The sequence below is a fragment of the Etheostoma cragini genome, chromosome 2, assembly GCF_013103735.1.
Source record: "Etheostoma cragini isolate CJK2018 chromosome 2, CSU_Ecrag_1.0, whole genome shotgun sequence".
Classification (NCBI taxonomy): Eukaryota; Metazoa; Chordata; class Actinopteri; order Perciformes; family Percidae; genus Etheostoma; species Etheostoma cragini.
Window position 1 is genome coordinate 15,635,610 of NC_048408.1, and position 20,721 is coordinate 15,656,330.

A 20,721-nucleotide genomic window follows, 5' to 3' on the forward strand; every position below is an offset into this window, starting at 1 on the left:
TATATACATGACTTATTTTCTTGAACTTGATCAAGATCATTCAGAGCCATAAAAGACTTCCCCAGCTGAGTAACTCTCATAATGAGTAATCTGTCAAATCGGTGTAGTGCCTTCACAGCCACATGGTTGTATTAACCTGTCACAAGGCCTCTAGGGAAGAAATAGCTACCATAGACTGTAGGTTACTGTAAAACCAACCCCATTCACCCACCACCCTGTGTTGTGTTCCATCCCACTTCCAAGTCCTCATCCGGTACAGTGTACACAGCGGACGACACTAGAGAACCTTCTATGCTGCAATAATATCTGGGCACACATTTTCTGTGTCAGTTAGGGTAATTTCAATAAACACAACTTTAATCAGAATTATGCCTTGTGAGGCACAACAGTTTGTTGGATACAACAGCTTGTATCCAACAAACATTTAAAAACCAACAATCTGACAATCATACCCACTCAGCAATTGTCTCTCGAGCTCTCTTTTTTTGATTGTTCATAGAGACAGTACGTTCATAGAGAAAGTACGTGTTATTATCACGATTTATTGCATTTGAGTGAAGAAAAAATGCAGAAGACACACAGTTCTTGAAAAGAGATCGGGGAGGCTGATGGCAGGAGTTTCACCCCGTCTTTGAGTGGGGCCATTTGAAGCAGCTACAAACACTTCTATCCTGATAAGTGGTCTGATGGCACATCTTACGACAACCTTGCTTACGACCTGGTTTGTTTGAAACATACTGAGGCCTTGAGACATGCCACAAAATTAGATGATAACACAGCACACACTAATTTGCAATTAATCTAATTATTACGAACCATTTGGCACATATGGTGAACCTGGAGCTGCAGGAGACATAGCGGTGGGCCCCCTTGGCATTTTGTCTGCTTCGGCCAGTTTGTGATCCAGCCTTGGACACTAGTATTGTCCTATATAAGTTAGAGCTGTGTATAATCGAGCCATTTCGACTAGAAATATCGCAAGGGAATGATAAATGGTAGTTTGATGATTGAATGTGTGAGCAGTTTTACACAGGGGTTGTAAATCTCTGGAAAGCATTTGGATGTCTTAAGTTCAAGTGCCCAGAGAGAAGCGCTTGTCAAGTCATTTTGATCTATGGATTTGTCAACAACAAAAGAGAAATTAACAAACACCACACACCGGCAACAACCACAGGATGGACCCCCTCACGTGGCACACGCTGCAACGTCGTTACGGTTGTGGTTAGGAAAGGAAAGGAACCGTCACACGTAGGAGACAGCGACAACCATGGGACGCTTGTGGTTAGGAGAAGAAGAAAGGAAAGGAAGAAAGGAAAGGAACTGCAACAGGGGGGACGCAATCCCCGGTCTCCGGGACCTGTGTTGTCCTGTCCTCTGTTGTTTGACTCATCCACCACCCCAACCAACCTCATGACGCAGATTTTCGCCTTTTCAATAGGCATACTGCTCGCTACCGTAATCATCCTGTTATTATGAAAGATGCTTCCCATTGAAATGCATTAGTTTAAAAAATCTTGTCCGCCACCACGAAAAAGATGAAAAAATCGTGTCCTTGTACACGAATCGGTAGATTGAATAACATCACCATTTCACAAACTGCCATTTTCAAGTCTTTTTGGCACATGACACAACATGTGTATGGACTGATGGAGAGACGTCTGGCCCCTGCATCCACCAGCATAAATATTTAATATAATAATACACCTCTCAGATAATCCCATGCCCACATGCACGCAGGTCTTAAGCAGAAGCCTGACAGAGTACCATCTATATTAAATTGATTTCCAGAGTCTGTTACAAGGCCATCCGAGGCACCCTATCTGCCTGTGGAGATGCCCTTCCCCCGGGTGATCTGTTGCTGTGCCCCTACCACAGCTGCCGGGCAGCTGCAGCCTTGGACATCATAACACTAACAGAGGGGTTGCAGACTAATATGGCTCAAATGTGGAATGTGAGATAGCCTACTATCAGATTAGTGATTGTTGATTTCTTTCATCCAACAAAAATTAAGCCACAGGATTATTTGGTCCGTGTTTTTAAATGATAAATTACAACAATTCAACAAAACACAGTACATCTAATGTTAGTGTGTACACTAATTGTTTTCACACAATTCTGTGTCCCTTCTGTTGGAGTACACAGCTGGGTGTTTTATTGGCTACAAACGTTTGTACAGCAATATTGTCCAAAACCCTAAAATGTCCAGTTTACAAGAAAACAGAAAAGGCAGCAAATATTCACATAGTTGCTGTTGCTTTAAAAAAATAATAAAACGATTCATCAGTTATCAAAAAAGTTGCCCATTAATTTTCGACTAATTGAATGATCAGTTAATTGATGTGTTTTACCTCTCCTACATTTTTAGTTTATTATCGAACCTGAACACGGAGTAGAATATAACCGCCTGGCAGGCGTATTTCAGGGCAAATGAATCAAGGCTTTTAACGTCATTACATACGTGCCTACGTGATTTGCAATCTCCGTTCTCGCGAGAGCACACGACTGTTTGAAAACAGGCGGCAGTGTTGTGAGAAGAAGAAGAGAAGGTACATTTCTAAAAGTCGCTATGTTTTTTTTAATTATAATTAAGATTATTCAGTAACTTAAAATGTCTGCTTTGATACGCTAAAAAATGGTGATGTAACATGTCTCTAGGGAATTTTAGCCCGCACTACGTAGCTATGGTATGTTGTTTTTCTGCTGTTGTTTCAGTGGGAGTTGGATCGAGGAGGGGCCTTTAGCTAATGAGAAACCACAGGCTGCTTCCGTTAGCATTCAGTTAAAACGTTACGGGAGGTGTTCGTTACGGTGAGGAAAGTTCATACTGCTGAATGACTGATTCTGTCTTTTAATTTGGTTTTCTGCGAAGGAAAGATGAGTGCAGACAGTGAAATAGACATTAAAGAGGCGTTTCAGCGCGCTCAGAAGGGCCACAATAACAAGGCAAAGCTGGTGGCAAGCCTGAACAGCCGCTACAACAAGGTAAGTGCTGTGTGTTGATATGTAAAGCTATTATATGTACTTTTATATGTGCTACATAATGTACTTTTTAACACCGGTTCTCGTGCGCTCGCGCGTGGTTGGTTATGGTAAAGACTGTATTATTATGATTAAAATCACTGAATCTACACATAAAAAGGAAACGCAATTTTAGTTTTAGACCATCTTTCAAAAACAGTGCTATTCCCAACATGATATATAAGAAACACAAGGCAAGAAAGACATAAGTAGGATAAAAATAATCTAAATGGAATAACACAGAAAAATGAAATAAAATAGAAAAGTTTAAATCCACTAGTTAGAAGTATGTAAAGTTAAGTTTTCTAAAGGTTTGTTCTAAATATGTAGTGCAAATAAACTGAAAGCTGCTTCTCTGTGTTTTGTTCTGACCCTTGGGTCAGTAAGCTAGCCTGTTGACTAGGGCTGCACGAATCGGGGAAAAACACGAATCACAATTTTTTAGCTTAGAATTGATATCACGATTCTCTGCCACGATTTTTTTCTCACTAAGCGTAATGTTTATTGCAGCAATAAACCATGACAAAACAAAACAAATTGGCAGTACCAAACATAGATTTCTTTTGCAGCTATAGCACATTGCGCATCACCACAAACCTGTAAACAGAGGTTTTAATGAAGAGAAGGGAGAGCATTTCAACTCTTTAAAACTAATAATACAGTTGATTGTACAATTAAACGATAATTGAAGTCATTAAAAAACTTAAAAATCAAGTTGAATTGAGATCACGATTTTATAACGATTAATCGTGCAGGCCTCCTGTTGACCTGAGAGGTCCACAATATGTGTATTCTGTTGTAAATGAATATTTCAAAACTCATAACTTGGTTTCACATATTGCCCATTTCCACCGTATTCTTTTGACTGTTGTTTCTCCTGGTTTGCATCCTCTCTGTCACCTGGGTTTGATGACATCCTCCCATGTCCTCAACCAGCTGGAGGACAAGACGCTGTTCCATGAGGAGTTTGTCCACTACCTGAAGTACGCCATGATTGTCTACAAGCGTGAACCTGCAGTTGAAAATGTAATAGAGTTTGTCGTGAGGTTTGCAACAAGTTTCCAGTCTCCACCTAAAACGGAGGAGGAGGAGGAGGAAAAAGAAGAAGAAGAAGAAGAAGATGATGCTGAGGATGATCATCCATTTTTGAGTTTCATCTTCAATTTCCTGTTGGAGGTATACACATTTATTACATGACTGTATGTTTGTTCTATGTATACTAAATAATTACTAGAGATCAACTTTGTGATAGCTACATGTTTATCATTTGCAGCAAACTTTAAAAATGACAAAACCTCTCTGACTTTGTTGTGAGAATTAGCTGTACAGTGAAACCCTGGAGTGATTGATGTCTGCTGCCTCTTAATCAGATTTTTGTCCTGTCCCATCTGTCTCCTTTCTCTCCTCCTGTTGGACGCCCATCTGTTTCTCCATCCTACACTTTCCTTTGGCATGCAACCCTTTTTTCTCTGTCCCGCTTGTCCTTTTTCCTTTGATCCATGTCCACTCTTGTCGGCCTGTTTCTCCCCAATCCCGTTTCGCTCCTCTTTTTTTTTTCCACTTCTTCTCCCAAACTGTTTGGACTGCCTTCCTTTCTTCTCAGTCTCATAAAGCCAATAGCCATGCGGTGCGTTTTCGTGTGTGCCAGCTGATCAACAAGTTGCTTGGCAGCATGGCGGAAAATGCCCAGATAGACGATGACCTCTTTGATCGCATCCACCAAGCCATGCTGGTCCGAGTCACTGACAAGTTCCCCAATGTAAGGATTCAGGCTGCTTTGGCCATGACGCGTTTACAGCAGCCAAAGGAGCCGGACTGCCCAACCATCAACGGTTTGTTTTTCTATCCCTGCCTACACTGTTTTTCATTTGACAGAACACACTCGAGCAAATGCAGAACATTTTAATGCTTTTGTGTTTTTAGAATATGTTTATCATTGTTGAACTTTAAAATATTGTGCATTTCTTTGATGACTGAATTTGAGACACCATTGTTTAAACTTATGTGTTTTACTAAGATTACAAGACCATGAAGAAAGTGGAAAGGCCCATTCCCATTGGTCAAGTGTCACTTTTAATCTTAGTATAGTCTTTAATCACCACTCTTTGGAGTAGCCTTTTCGTGTGTGATTTTTTAAATATTTACAGTGTTTTTATATCTTTTTTTTTTGTCATTGGCCCTCTGATTGTCTAATGCTCTTTTTCTTTCCACTATTCAGCGTACATGTTGATTCTGGATAACGATACTAACGCTGAGGTGCGACGTGCCGTCCTTTCCTGCATTGCGATGTCCCCTCGGACCCTCCCTAAAGTACTCAAACGCACCCGGGACATCAAAGAGAATGTCCGCAAGCTAGCCTACCAGGTAGCTACAAATGCAGTCAAACGTTCATCAACAATTAACAACATGATGAAGTTGTTGTCTTGATCTGACTGAACACTCGTTCTTGTTAAAAGTTGTGTGTAAACTTTCATCTTCTGTTATCTGTTTTAAGGTTCTGGCTGACAAAGTTCACATTAAAGCGTTGACCATCGCACAGAGAGTTGGTCTACTGCAGCAGGGTCTCCATGACACCTCGGGTAATAAAGATTGTGTGTGTGTGTCTGTCTGTCTGTCTGTCTGTCTGAATGACTGATTACATTTGCACAAAACCTTTTTCATTAGAAGTTAATCTGTTCACCTATTGTGTAGTTTACAATAAAAAAAAAAAAGTCCACTATTTATTACTGCCTAAGGAGTGGTCTTTAAATGTTTTGACCAGCAGGAAAAAGTGCACGTTTTCACATTGGAGTTGGTGCAACCAGCGATTTATAAAAAAAGAAGAAAAGAAAAAGTTATGGCTCTTTGTATTTTCATTTCTAATACATACTGTGTATATAGTCTATTGTGTGTGTGTGTGTGTACATGTTTATATTTTATTACGTTTAAATTAATACTATTTTCTTAACCTTATTATATTAAGAGAATGTGTGACATGCTCCTACAACACCAAAACAAATTCATTGTATGTGGGGGGGGGGGGGGAAACACACATACTTGGCAATAATGCTTTTCCTATTAATTTTTGAGTAATTTTCTGTTGATCATGAAATGATTGATGATTGTTTCAGCTCTAAATTCCATTGTGGCTATTTAATATGTCAGATTGTCTGTGTGTGTTGTAGAAGCGGTGAGGGAGGTGGTTTGTTCTCGCATGCTGCCGTCCTGGATGCTTCGGCTGGATGGTAACGTCATTGAGCTGCTCCACAGGCTGGATGTAGAGAACTGTGCCCAAACAGCTCTGGACACACTGAAAGCCATCTTCAAAGGCACACCTACTGAAGAACTGCTGCAGAACAGAGTGCAGCTCGACAACAGGTACACTTCAAACTCTGGCTCTCGCATGTTGTCACATAATTAATAAATCGTCTGAAGTTAAAGATTATGTGTGTTTACAACAGGAAGCTGATCCCTGTGGACTCTCTGTCCTGTGAGAATGTGCTCTACTGGAGAGCTCTGTATGAGTTCATCAAGGCTAAAGGAGAAGATGGTGATGAAATACTGGAGCAAGTGTTACCAGACGCTGCCATTTATGCAGACTACCTCTACGGGTAAGAGAAGAGACAGTTCACTGGATTACACTGATAGTTTTCTTGTTGCCTGCTGTATGTCTTAGCCCTACTGCAGAGAATATTCTGGACCAGAGAATTGATTAGTAGTAACAGGCTTTACAGTGATTCATTCTTGTAGTTAAAGGATGGTTTCACAATTTTCAAGTGTCTTAAAGCAATAGTAAGGTTCCCAAATGAACACTGAAATAGTTTGGTCTTGCTGTAAACATTCCTCCTGTTTTGTAGCTGGGACAAACATCCAGTTCTTCCATGCAAAAACACATGCAAAACTTTATCCAAAGTTAATGTTTCTTAGACTGAGTTACACAAATCAAGTAGGCTTAAACTTTTTTGTTCCTTCACTGCAACTCAGCCCATAGACATAAATGTGAAGAATGAACATGACACGGACAATGGACACACACCATAACTCAGTCTGCCAAAGGCTCATATTTACGTCAGATAAAGTTTTTAATATATTTTTGCAAAGAATGAGGACTTCGAATTTTGACCCCCATCACTTATATTGAAAGAACATTAGAAAGGGATGTTTTAATGTCCCACATGAACAAGAGGAAAGACGAGCAAAACATTTTCATGATGTTCGTATGGGGCCAACTACTGTTTTTGGGAGAATTGGATATTGAGCTGATACTGACTCATTAAGCTGGATCAGGTATTGCTGACAATGGGTCCGATATCTTCATTATTGTTATTTCTTATTTTAATAATAAATAACAGTCAATTAGATTGATAACAAGGTATTCATTTGTTACATTTCATTTTACAAAGTTAGAAAAACAGTGTTTAAGTCAAGCCTGATGTTGTGTTAAACATAAATACATGATCCCAGTCATTTCCACACAGTGAGACATAGAGCTTATGATCTAAACACTGGTATGAGATTGGAACTCATTATCGGACAGTGCCCAAATCCCAGGTATGATATTGGGGCCATAAAAGTATGATCAGTGTATCCCTAATTTTAACAAAGCCTTCAAAACATTGTAAACCTAACCTTTAAAATATGATCATGTGGTTAATGTAGTTAACTTTGTAATGCTCAGAACAGAACACCTAACCCAGTAGCCATAATGCTCGTGTTGTTACTCAGGTATCTGAATGCAGCTCTGGTGTTCTCAGAGGAGCTCTTTCTGTAGTAACGCTGTGTCTAACTCATTGCTTATGTTCCATTTAACCTGGATAGTTACCTTAAAGTGTAGCATTCATATGAACATTTCTTCTTCTCTTTTTTTAATTGACATGCCCAAAGCCAGACACTTAAAATAAACAAACAGCTGTGATCATGTTAACATGCCTCAGGTACCCAACAGATAATTTTCTATCACTACTTTGATATATAGCTGCAGACTGGCACTTAGTATACTAGACTGCTCCTAGAACACAGTAACGGAACAGTTTATTTGTCCCAATAATGTTGTATTGTTATAGATCTAGTTATGCTTTCAATGGCTAGACCACAACCTTTATCTGGAGACATTGTAATTGAGGTTAAGTTCTACAAAGCCTTCTTTCATCTTCAAATTAGCTTCAACCAAACTGCATACTACACACTGAATATTCTCTAAATTGGTTGCTTATAATCTTAAATTGACAGAAATTACAGCATACCTTCTTCCGCGCTCATTTCTACTTTTTAGGACCCGAGTTTCATCCTTTCTATGCATCAATGTAGGAGCATTTAGCTGTTTTACTTCCTGCCTAATACATGTGATGTTGTAGTGTGAAATGCTCCTTAGTGGCCGTGTTAACAGTTACCTAATCTGAGCGTGCTCTGAGAGCTGTTGTAATCCCTAGAGTTGAATAACTCTTGACGCTTGCAGGTATCTGAAGACAGTGCCTTTGCTGTCAGAGGAACAGAGAGCTGACTTTAACCAGCTGGAGCTTGTCATGACCAAGGAGTTCATCTCGCAACAGCTCATCCATCTCATTGGATGTCTGGACACTAATGAGGAGGGCGGCAGGTAAAACGTTGTTTTGTTAAGATAAGGAACTGATGTTGCGTGAGGTAACAAACATGTGGAATGGACAAGGAGTGGGACAGTACTGAGAGAGAGAGAGTTGGAGAGAGAGAGAGAGAGATACAACAGCTTTAAAGGTCCCATGTCATGAAATTTCACTTTATGAGGTTTGTTTAACATTAACATGCGTTAACCCCCTTCTTGCCTATGGGCCCCCAGTGGCTAGAAATGGCAATAGGTGTAAACCAAGCCCTGGGTATCCTGCTCTGCCTTTGAGAAAATGAAAGCACAGATGGGCCGATCTGGAATCTTGCCCCTTGTGACCTCATTAGGTCACCTCCCTTTTCTCTGCTTTGCCCGCCCCGAGAATTTGGCCCACCTGTGAGAGAGAGGCATGGCTTTCAAATGAGCAAAGTGGCAGTTGCTACAGACTCAGAAATGGCACATACTAAGGAAAGTTCATTGTGCGACTGGCTCTAGCGGCTGTAATTCTACACCAAGGCTTCATTTTGGTAAAGAGACTTCAGATATGGCCTTAGGGGACCACTAAGGCCTATATAAAAGCATCCAAAAAGCACCATGTCATGGGACCTTTAAATGAGGAAAGGAGTGATATTTTAATAGTATCGGTTTATTCGGCTACTGGATGAGACGGAAAGAGTTTTTTTCAGGAAAGGACTGATATGAAGGCAAGCGGGGAGAACAAGTGCTTCTTTTTTTGGACACCATTTTATGAGGCTGAAAGTTGGGAGTGAAGGAAGGGGGTTTCAACAAAAAAAAAAAAGACTAGATACTAAGTTTTAGTTTTCCGTTTTAGGTAATGTAATGCTACACTGTTTCTTAGATATGTCAATGCTATTTGTTTCCTTCATTGTTTTAAATCACTTCTGGCCTCATTTTTAGCCTGATGAGTTACAGTAGGAACAAAGAGTTAGACCAGTCTAGTTAAAGGTTTGGACTGGATTATTTTTGGGGCTTTTTCGCCTTTTATTGGACAGCTGAAGACAGGAACGTGCCAAGGGCTGAGCCTTGGTATAAGGGACGCAGCAGTTAAATTCTGACAATATAATGAAATCTTCAATTTGTGTACATTTAGTTGGGTAAGAAATCTATAGTGTCAGTAATGCGTGTCCAACCCTATATTGTTTTTACCTGGCAAAATCCTTTATTTTGCCCAGTTTGCCACATATTACCATCAGCTTGTTTATAGTCCGACTTTTAATGCTTTTGTAGGAAGCGTGTGTTTGCTGTCCTGCAGGAGATGTTGGCTCTTCCACAGACTCCATCCTCCCTTGTCTCCCTTCTCACGGAAAAACTCCTCACCCTCGTTCCTGATGACCACAGACGCATACAGACTGTAAGTTACATTTTACACTTAAATGTGCCATTTGTAGATTTAGTTCACAGACCAATTAGGCAAAAATGAATGTGAATGTTTCCAGATGTTGAATGCGTGAATTAAAGCGTCCTATGCCACTTAAGGTCTTTTGTTTGAGAATGTCACATAATTAAACAGATTTTCTATTCAGTGGAGTTTGTCGTTACAACAGAGATTGATGTCTAAATGAGCTGGTTTTGTTTTGCACAGGTGGCAGAACTCATCTCAGATCTGAGGGAGCCCATCAATGAGGCCAGTCAGCCAGTGGATGAGAACATGAGTCGCCGGCAGCAGGTCCAGGTGGGCAACACCCGGCAGCATTTAGGTTCAGTAGTCCCATCCAAATACCCGCTACAGAAAGATTGAATCTTACAAATGGATGTTCAGGTTTCCTTTATTATGAATGAAACGAATAACTAAATATATGAAAGCTTTACGCATTTTATAATTGAGATAACAAACTTATCTTTCCTAAGTCTTCTCTGTTCTGTGCTCTATTTACATGCCGTCCCTCTGTACCTCCAGCTAGCAGATGGTGGTTTTCCCTTTTTTTTAAAATATTGAAACATGTTTGCCCTTCTTTAACCTCAGTGGTTACAAAGTAGGAGCACAGTAAGGCAAAGAGGGACTGCTCACAACTTTGTCAATACTCACTTCCCCATCTTTCAACACTGACACTAAAGTATTTAATATCGTGGAGGCCAAACAGCTGTTGAGGAAGATAATCCTTGCCCAGGTGTATGACTTCCATCTCTTCTGTTAACCTGCTCGCTTGCCATCTCCACCTTTTTCAGTCAGTAAAGGCAAAGTAGGCCGTGGAGGTTTGTCCCCTGGCTCAGAGCCTGGTTGGGGGTTTTGTTTTTCCGTTAATTAGAGGTGTAGTTGCCCATCTCAACAGTCAAGAATCCTCTAGAGTTTATTTCAGCTGTTTGTTTCCCCTCCAGCTAGCAGAGGTGAAAGTGAGTATCTTGGAGGCTAAACAAACCCTGGAGGACTGTATCACTACCCAGGACTTCAGCCGTGCTGCAGAACTGAAGGATGCCATCACCGAGCTGGAGAACCGCAGGAACCAGATCATCCAGGAAATCGCCGAGAGCAACCAGCCGGCGGACAAGGAGCCCCGCACAGAGAAGGTACGTAGCCACACAGGAAGCACCGCCTCATTTAATCATTTACCCTATACAGTTTAAGAGATTTTCCTCCTAGTATAAAAATGAAGAAAGCTCTTAACACCTTTTTGGTATGCTTTCACGTTGTTGTTTTTTCTCCAGAATGACCCGGAGACTCTTCTAAGGTGTCTAACAATGTTTGCAGAACTGCTGAAGCAAATGAGCCTCAAGACACGAATTGGTCCAACTATAAGTGCCTTAATGTCCTCACTGGTAAATCCACACTGCACACATGATCATATTTTTCATTTCAATCTTCCTGTATATGTACAGACAACAAGCTCCAACTGGATCTAGAAAGTTGCAGTATTAGAAAAAACAAGACATTTGAGGATGTCTTTTTGGGTTATTTGGAAACACTGATTAACATTTATCACCATTTTCTGACATTTAGACATATAGACCAAACAACCAACCAAATGATCAAGAAAATGAAAAGTTAGTAGCGGCCCTATATTAAGACATAGTGATTAATACAGATCATAACAAAGTCACTTGCATATTTTTTCGTATGTATATGGATCCAATGTTGTTTCACTTGCATTTCTAACTTTGTACCACCTTGTCTCTCAGGCTTTACTGGTTTAAGTGGCCAGGTTGGCTCAGTGGTAGAGCAGGCGCATATTTATTTTACATGTTTATGCTTCAACGCAGAGGTTCAGGGTTTAAATCTGACTTGTGCCAATTTCCTGCGTGTCTTCCCCCTTTCTCGCCTAACTGTCTTGTCCAAAAAAAAATCTTAAACATTGGTGGTTCGAAAAAAGAAAAACATCTACAGCTAATGTCACTGATGGCTCTTAGCTTTTGAACTCGTAACAATTATAGTCATTTCTTTCAATGACATCCAAAGTCTTACCATTTGATGAAACCTTTGAATCATCTGTGATTATTTGCTCTTTGTTTTTATCATCTTATGTCGGGAAACATGTGGAAGTATGGAGTGAAGTAAAGTCAGTAAAAGTTGGTGGATGTCACTATTTTCTCCATCTCTGTCAGGTCCTGCCCAGTATAGCAAATGCTCACCCTGCCGTCCGTAACATGGCCGTTCAATGTCTGGGGACATGCACCCTGCACAGCAAGGAGCTGGCCAAAACCCACATGGTCTTGCTGCTGCAGGTAATGTCATACACGTGTGTTTTATCCACCAAACATTCAAATGCATTTATACCGATCTTACATGTTAACAAAAGTGTGTGTGTGTGTGTGTGTGTGTGTGTGTGTGTGTGTGTGTGTGTGTGTGTTTGTCTGTGTTTGTGTTCTCAGATTGCCCAGCTGGATGAGGTAAAGATCCGTATCTGTGCTCTGCGGGCCATCATCGACCAGCTGCTGCTGTTTGGCTTCCAGCTGCTCTCTGATCCAGCTGCTACTCAGACAGTCCTGCCCTCCCAGTCACCAGACAGACAGGGGGACGGACCAGTGGCCGAGAAGAAGGGAGATGTAGCAGAGGACACCGCACAGAGCATACTTGTGATGCTTTCAGAGTTCCTGGACAGTGAGGTGAGGTTGAGGGTAAACTATTTACTCAACAAACTGTATGTACGTATCACGTTCTCCTGGGTGTAAAGTAGCCAGAGACAGTTTTATTGTATTAATCTGTGTTCAACATTTCCAGGTGTCTGACCTGCGTACAGAGACAGCGGAGGGCCTGGCCAAATTAATGTACAACGGGCGTATCTCCAGCGCCAAGATGTTCTCCCGTCTGGTGCTGCTGTGGTACAATCCTGTCACCGAGGACGACATCCGACTACGCCACTGCCTCGGCGTCTTTTTCCAGCTCTACGCCCGCGAGAGCAGGTCACACATGCACACATATGCTGGCAAACCATGAGCTATGTTGTTATTTAAATGATTACACCTGTACCTTTCCTGTCCTCTTGTTATTAGTGTGATTACTGGCCTGGGTGGAGTTATGTAATATACTAATACGGAGTGTCTCTGTATTCATTAGGGTCCACCAGGAGGTGGTGGAGGAGGGCTTCCTGCCGACTGTTCGAACTCTGATGAATGCTCCAGCCACCTCTCCGCTAGCTGAGGTGGATATTAACAATGTGGTCGAGCTACTTGTCGAGCTGACTCGTCCGAGTGCCCTTATTAAGGCCTCCGCTAACACAGAGGTAAGAGAAATGCCCCCTACTACCAGGAACTCCCAGAACCCTCACCGATCAATCTGGGTTGTTCCTCATTAGCGTTCGTTTTTACTGGTGCTCTGTGGGTAGAAAACAATAAAATGAAAAGCATTGCCAAAAGCAAAAACAATTTTTACAATTGTTTAAGTACACTTTTTTTTTGTTTTAAGACAGGCTCACTATGACATTGCAATGAGGCAAAAACAATTTATTGAGTTAATATGTCTTAAGGAGGTGTGTGTCCATGACTACTTGGCGGTGCGTATGTGTGGAGAGATGTTGAAGGACCCCACAGCCCCTGAGGTGCGTCTCTATGCCAAGACTCTGAGCAACCTGGAGCTCAGCAGAGATGAGACCGTCAGGAAAGACCTGCAGGTTCTGCTGCAGCAGCTTGTACAGGTACAGACACCACAACACTAGAGAGTCCAGTCTCTGTGAGGCAGTACTTGGGCACAGTGTTGCCCTAAGCTAAACGCTTACAAACACAATAACAATGCTAACATGCTGTTGTTAAGTAGGTTTAACGTTTACAATGTTAACCATCAATTCCATCTGTTAGCATGTTAATTAGCACCAAACATAAAGAACAGCTGAGGATAGTGGGACTATAACTAATTTAATATATTGTATTAATGTAACAAAGCATTGCACACATCTGATGATCTGATGTTGGTGCTAGATGAAAAGGTATGGGATTGCCAAATTTACTATATTTCTGCCTGGGGGGGGGGGGGACAACATGAATGCGCGACATGATCTCATGGCATTCTATCCAATAGATGCTGAGATATTTCACTCAGAACCACAAATGTGAACGTCATGGTGGTGCTAAAGGAAAGGTCAGGGGACTACCAGTCAGTGGGATTCATGAATGTCTTTACGAAATGTCGTGGCAATCCATTGAACCAATGTTGAGATATTTTAGTCTGGACCAAAAAAGCGACATACATTGCTGTCCCTAGTACCACATCCGTCCCAAGAACACACAGCTTCTCATGCTGTTGGATGTATTTATATATCTGCCTCTTGAAAGGCCTGATGTTTAACTTCTCTTCTTCCCGTCCTTTTCTTTAGGTGGTGAAGGATCGTGTCTGTCTTTGTGCTCTGGAGAAAATGATTTATCAGCTAGTCAACTCCAGAGAACAGGCCGAGCTCCTCAGTGCCAGCGCACTACAACCATTGGATGTCAATGCAGACGGTACACATGCAAACACTGCCAGTCTGAATAAGACAACCTGACATCTCACCGAGCATCTGTTACAAATGTTGCTTTTGTCTGTGAACTAGATTTACACCCCACACGTTTGTATCAACGTTTCCTTTAAAAGGATTAGGTCTTATTATGACAATTTTGCTAAGTTAATTGAAATGCCTCTACATCCCATTCAGTGCCTGTCAAGACATACAGCTAGCACAGAAGGGAACGGCAAACATTAGAATTTTGTCTTTATCTTTTCACAGAGCTGGCAGCAGACGATCCATCTAAATCTGCCAAGAAAGCCAAAAAAGGTAATCCAAGTTCTGTATACTCATCTAAAGACACATTTGGTCTTGGGTCCACTATATTTTTAGTGGTTGACTCAGCACAGAAAGGTAACCTGAGTTTTTGTGTGCACAGGTCAGAGAAAAGTCTGCACAGCTAAAGGAGGCAGAAAGTCGAGCAGGAGGGCAGAGTCATCAGAGGAGAGGTGAGTGGTTTCAGTTAACTCTTGATAGCACATAAGGAACGTTATCCTTCCCATCCAGATCCAATGCTACCACATCTTTAAATTTCTATTATTCCTTTTGGTGCTTTATCCCTCTTTTTGCACCTTCAAGGTTGAAAGCACTTACCGTAATTAGAAATTGCTTTGGATATAAGCGTCAGCTAAGTGAACTGTTATGTAAAAACTAATGTCCTCCTTTTAGAAATATGTATACCTATGATTAATTAACAATTGGATACTATCTCTTTTATGTGAGCATCTGCATATTCATCTGCTCCCTTTTTGTTTTGGCCAGTGATGGAGAAAATGTTCCAGAGTCAGTTCCTGTGGTGCGTCCCTCACGGAGGGCCAAGACTGCCGCTCTAGAGAAGACAAAGCTGGACCTCAACCCTCTCATCAACCAGGAGGCCAATTTGTCATAGGAGTCAGGTTATTAATAGTTCACACAAAAATGGATATTAGTTATTTTTAATTGGTACTTGTCTAATAATTTGAAAATACTTTTGTAATGCGGAGCTATTCACTTACTCTTTTATAGTCAAACTTGACATCAGTAAATGTAACCAAACCTCTGACTGAAAGCCCTTACCATGGGGTCACCTCTTTATAAATTGTCACATTTCCCCTTTTATTTCTGTATGCTTCCCCTTGTAAGATTGTCATTTTAATTATTAAAGTGAAATATGTCAAAGCGTATCCTCTTTTCATTTTCACAAAACCAGATCAGTGGTCCCCAACAGCCAGTATGGACATTAGTTGTGAGCAGTTCTAAAGAAGTGAGTGTTTCTTCTCAGATTTCTTCTTCTGGATTGACAGAGCGGTGAAAATCCAGTATTTCACAAAATAAAATCAAGCCTCAGCTAATAAATTGTTTCTTACCCTGAGATTAATGTTGTCCAACTTGGTAACCTGGCAGTTGTAGCTTTATGCCAAAGAAGAGAGCAAAGTAAAATGCTAAATTATCAGAAAATGAATGTCATCTTTCTCAATACAGCAGGCTCTCACTACACGTTGGAAATCATGGATTTTTATTTTATACTCACCAGTTATTTCAAAAGACTCTTTATTCTGTTAATTACACACACCTCTTTTTGCATCATTTTTTTTACCATCTATAAATCCTGTTGCTCACTGGTTATTTCAAAAGATTCTTTATTGTTTCTATTACAGACACCTCTTCTTGCATCTGTAATGGACAGTATAAAAAAAACATGAAAAAGGAAAAAAAATATATATACAACAGCTTGGTTTAGCACCAGTTTTTTAACAGCATCACAAGACTGGGCCACCCCACAACACTCGTGTTGAAACGGCAACCATAGTGACACACGTACAAGGGTATCAGACACATAATACACACTACAGGTTTAGGTTCTGACCTACAGCCAGACATCTTGGATCTACCTGCCCCTTTTTAACATGATACTGATCCATGGTTAGTGTTAACCGATCATCTCTGTCCTTGTCTATCACACGCCTGATATGCAGCAGGCCTAGCTGAGCCACCGTGGAGGTGGGCGTCTCTTGCTGCAAAAAAACAACAGTACATTTGTGATAAACTATTTAATGCTATTACAACTAGGCTCTTTCTTCTGCTTCATTGAGGAAAACTAAGCGGGGGGGAGGGGAAAGGGAAAGTTTCCTTTAAAATAACTTTACATGGCTATGGAAACCACTTCCCAGGCCATTGGTACTTGTGTACATCCATTTGTCTGTCAGCAATAAAATATTTCCTACATACTGATAAATCATCTGGGTTTGTATTGCACCAAATAGATTCTATAGTTTTACAGTAAGGGTTGGTAGTGGGACACAGAATGTGCAAAATATAGGGGAGGAATCTGTGTAGTGGGAATAATAATCTCAGATGGGATAGTGCAAGAAGTAGATCCAACACCAACAGAGTATCTGCTTTGGGTAGAAAACAAAGTGAATTAAAACAAGACAGCCCACAAACCAAATGAATCAGAATCTACTTTCTATAACTGCATAATGTCAATTCACATATACTCATTTAACACATGTGGGTTGATTGCAGTTTAACGCCAAGACTTGCAGTTACCGTTAATACTTTTAAAGAAATAATCACTAAATATTTAGTTTGAATACAGGCTGATGGCCAATTACTGTAGTTCAATACACAATTTTGTGGGTGGGACCCAAACACAGATAGTGTTTGTGGGTAAAAATGGGGCTTGGTTGGTTATATAAGAGTCCTTCATTCACACCACGTTTTTTGGCTACTGGCTTGCAATACAACAGTGACTAAAGCATCAAAGACAAACATTGCAAACAAGGCTGGGATTGAGAGAATGTCAATAAATTTCAGTATACTTTTGTCAAATCTGAAAAAAAGCAATTTGTAATTTAGAAAGTGCCAAAGTAAGGGTGACTATAAATTTAAATGAATTTGGTTGGGTTTCAGGGCTGTACATTGTTATGGTTTCAGGTTAAGATTCACAATAAAGGTTATTGTCTGAAATAAGTGCTGGCTTTGATAATGAGGTATGTTAAGGGGGAGATGGCACTGTATGCATTCGCACTTTGCCTTTCCTTCCTGACAGGGCTCACTGTATAAGTACTTATCCCAATAAAACTCTGTTTAATGTAATGATTTGATCTACTATATGCGTTCAGAAAGACAAAGGCAATAAAAAAAAAAAAAACATTTCTGTACATACATATCCATGGATAGAAATAGTGCAACATCAAGCTTTTGTTAAGTTAGACTGCTACATAATTGCTGAGTGTAAGACTGAACCATAGTGAGATGGTCCGTCCACGTGGTCAGCTCAAATGTCCGAAGGCACCACGTTAAACCACAGTCCCTTTCCCAGGTAGGAGGAGGCTTCGCGCTTCATTTAGTTTTCTGAAAGAAAAGAACGAGAGCACAAATTCATTTTGTGGGGATTTGAAACTGAAGTTTAATAAAAGTTGATATTTACTAAAAGAGGCAAGGTAGTTACCCAACACAAAGTCGCACCATCTTGGCCCGGTTAGGCCTCTCATTCGCGATTGTCTCAACATCTTTGCTGGTGGTGGCTGTGGCGGTTCAGTAGACACAACCCCAGGACTTTTGTATTTGCCTTTCTGCCTCCCCGCTGACATCTCATCCTGCTCGTGGACGGATTTAGGTGCAGAACCTGTTAGCTCTCTTGAGGTTGTGCTCATTTTTCTTTCAGTTTTCACAGCTTTAACAACTCCTACCAGTTCTCTCTCCCTCCCTGCAAAGAGGTATGCAGAAGGTGACCCATCATCCAGTGTCACAGTACACGAGTCCCACTCTTCCTCGGTTGACTCGTTGTCTGGAGAGTTGATCTTTCTCAGAAACACCCGACATTCCTTCAGTGTCTCAGGACTCCAGGCTTTACAGCAGAGGTTCTGCTCTTTTTGTACATCCACAGGCTCCTGAGTTTGGTCAACAGAACTCGTAGCAGAACAGTCCTCTAAACGATCAGATAACTGATCTTTTGCTGATCTGCGTAATGCTTTACGTTTCGGTTGTAGTCCAGCCAGTACGTGTTCCTTTGAACAACTTGTAGCTACGTTCATGTTTTTCTTATTCCTCTGCCTCTTTTGCAACTTCTCTTTCCGGGTTAGGAACCTTGTCCTTGCCCTAAATAGAGTAGTCCGGTATTTGTCGAATGCTCCGCTTCTCCACCATTTGGCTCCTTGATTGAGTCTGCTTGTTGCAAACCTGGGAGTGGAAAGTTGACGCCTAATCTTATGTAACGATAAAAGTGCCTCATTTCTCTTCCTCAACCTTCTTTGAGCCTGTTGATGTTGCAAAGGACTTTTTGGCACCGTTTTAGCAAATTTCTTGATGTGTTTGCGGAGTCGCTCTGCCTGAGGACTGTGGCAAACAGTTGTTTTAATGGCAGAACGAGGGAAGTGCATAAGTTCGTAAGGATTACGGGAGCTTGCCTTCTTGACAATTGCCAGAGACTGTGTCTCCGTGGTCTGCATGAACCAGGAGCAGAGCTGCGGCATGCTACAGGACCTTGGTTTGTTAAGAGGACAGTCGAACAGCATTCGTACCACAGAGGAATGTTTGGAATTCTTGGTAAAGGAACTATTGCCTTTAGTTTCTATCTTTGAATTGAAAGCAGTTCTTTTTTCTTGGTTCTCCACAGTGTTTGAGACCCAAGTGTCAGAGATAAGTCGTATTCGCCTGGCAAGCTCCTGGTTCATCGTATTTTCCTCAGCTGATGCTGCCCACCACCTTAGCGTCTCTTTTGGGGTAAAGATTGAGTCTATAGACACCTCTGCCACTCTGCTTAGGTCTTGAGAGATGTTCTTACTCTGTTGTCCACAGAGCAGTTTTTTCTCCCTTGAAGTCTCTAAACTACTCTTTTGCTCCCCCTGTCTCCTTTCATTGCTAGCCTTGTTCAGTAGAAGTTGTCTGGAGCGCCGAAGCAGGGCATTACTGTGGCTGTATGATTTGGAGGTAGAGGTGGCAACAGCGTGCAGTAAGTGGATCGATGGCTTTCTCACTCTCATTGAGTGACGCACTGCTACAGGCTGGTTCGACAGTTTGCCTTTACTTTCACCCTCTGTTTCCATGCCTTCTTCCGTTTGACTGCTTTTGCTTGTTGACTGACGACTGATTGTCCAGGGCTCTTTGGCAGATTTGAATTCCGGTAGGACTACCTTCTTATGAATTAGTGTTTCAGGAGACCGTCTACTTTCCTTATTTATCTGAATTTTACGCTGCCTAGGTGACACGGTAGTTACTGTGACTGAAATTCCAGAGATTTTAACTTTTGCAGGTCTACCTGGTTTCCTTGAAGGTGCAGAATCATCCCTCTTCTGACATTTGATGTTACTGCTAGATTGAGGGGCAGACTCTTTTACAGGACTGACAAAATTGAATTCTTCAGACAATTCTGTTGAGGCTGTTTTGATACTACCTGAGCTGGTCTTAGGGCTTTGCATTAAAATGCCCAAGTCACGTTTAAGGCCCACCGCTTGACAAGCATCATGGAACTCTGTTTGCAGCTGGTCAAAGCCCTCAGACACCATTCGTTTATTTCTCCTAGAACGGCCATAAACTACTGTTATTTTAAGGTTCCTGTTTACATTATCCTTAACGTCAGATGCTACCACAGATTTTCCACTTACAGTTTTTGCCCCCATTACTGAATCCAAAGCCCTCTCCTTGCGTGGTCGACCAATTGGCCTCTTTGCCTTTTGTTCAAGCTGTGGTCCCAGCTTCTTTGGCCGGCCCGGACGCCTTTTTGGAGTGGTTTCTTGGAAAGATATTGAGTCCCCTAATGATTTCTGTCTCTCCACTCCAACTCCACGCTTATTTGGAGTACCTTCACCTGATCTTCTTGAACCTATTTTAGGTGGTGATGAAGCTGACTCGGGTGAAAAAGCAGGCTTGGCTGGTGAAGAGTTTGACTTAGGTGATGATGGAGACTTGGCTGGGGAAGAGGCTGACTTGGCTGGGGAAGAGGCTGACTTGGCTGGGGAAGAGGCTGACTTGGCTGGGGAAGAGGCTGACTTGGCTGGGGAAGAGGCTGACTTGGCTGGGGAAGAGGCTGACTTGGCTGGGGAAGAGGCTGACTTGGCTGGGGAAGAGGCTGACTTGGCTGGGGAAGAGGTTGACTTGGGTGATGAAGGGGCTGACTTGACTGGGGAAGAGGCTGACTTGGGTGATGAAGGGGCTGACTTGGCTGGTGAAGAAGCAGATCTTGCTGGTGAGGTAGCCAACTTAGTTCTCTGGCTTTTGGGTTTCTTAAGTGTCCCT

General features: G+C 41.6%; 1 protein-coding gene across 6 annotated transcripts; it reads left to right on the top strand.

Annotated features, from left to right (window-relative positions):
• The first annotated feature begins 2,480 nt into the window (after nt 1-2,480).
• Nucleotides 2,481-19,612, top strand: ncapg (non-SMC condensin I complex, subunit G). Of its 6 annotated transcripts, none has more exons than XR_004654818.1 (23): nt 2,481-2,546; nt 2,870-2,982; nt 3,955-4,194; nt 4,622-4,850; nt 5,237-5,382; nt 5,513-5,597; nt 6,183-6,375; nt 6,459-6,608; nt 8,453-8,593; nt 9,824-9,947; nt 10,179-10,268; nt 10,913-11,101; nt 11,240-11,350; nt 12,134-12,253; nt 12,401-12,634; nt 12,750-12,931; nt 13,086-13,251; nt 13,495-13,662; nt 14,338-14,461; nt 14,725-14,772; nt 14,882-14,951; nt 15,265-15,444; nt 15,478-15,660. XR_004654818.1 is itself a non-coding variant. In XM_034858193.1 (23 exons), the coding sequence occupies exons 2-22, from the start codon at nt 2,875-2,877 to the stop codon at nt 15,389-15,391; spliced, it is 3,045 nt and encodes a 1,014-aa protein (XP_034714084.1). In that variant the 5' UTR covers nt 2,481-2,546; nt 2,870-2,874; the 3' UTR covers nt 15,392-15,439; nt 15,476-15,660. The 6 variants fall into 6 exon arrangements, 5 of the variants coding, with proteins under 5 accessions (XP_034714084.1, XP_034714051.1, XP_034714093.1 ...); XM_034858193.1 differs by having other exon boundaries at nt 15,265-15,439; nt 15,476-15,660; XM_034858160.1 differs by having other exon boundaries at nt 15,265-15,660.
• The last annotated feature ends 1,109 nt before the right edge of the window (nt 19,613-20,721 follow it).

Bases quoted from the DNA above. Each gene is read 5' to 3' on its own strand.
- ncapg (XM_034858160.1), top strand. From the start codon at position 2,875: ATGAGTGCAGACAGTGAAATAGACATTAAAGAGGCGTTTCAGCGCGCT. The intron at 4,851-5,236 runs GTTTGTTTTTCT...TCCACTATTCAG, and splicing joins GGACTGCCCAACCATCAACG to CGTACATGTTGATTCTGGAT. The intron at 14,773-14,881 runs GTAATCCAAGTT...TTGTGTGCACAG, and splicing joins TGCCAAGAAAGCCAAAAAAG to GTCAGAGAAAAGTCTGCACA.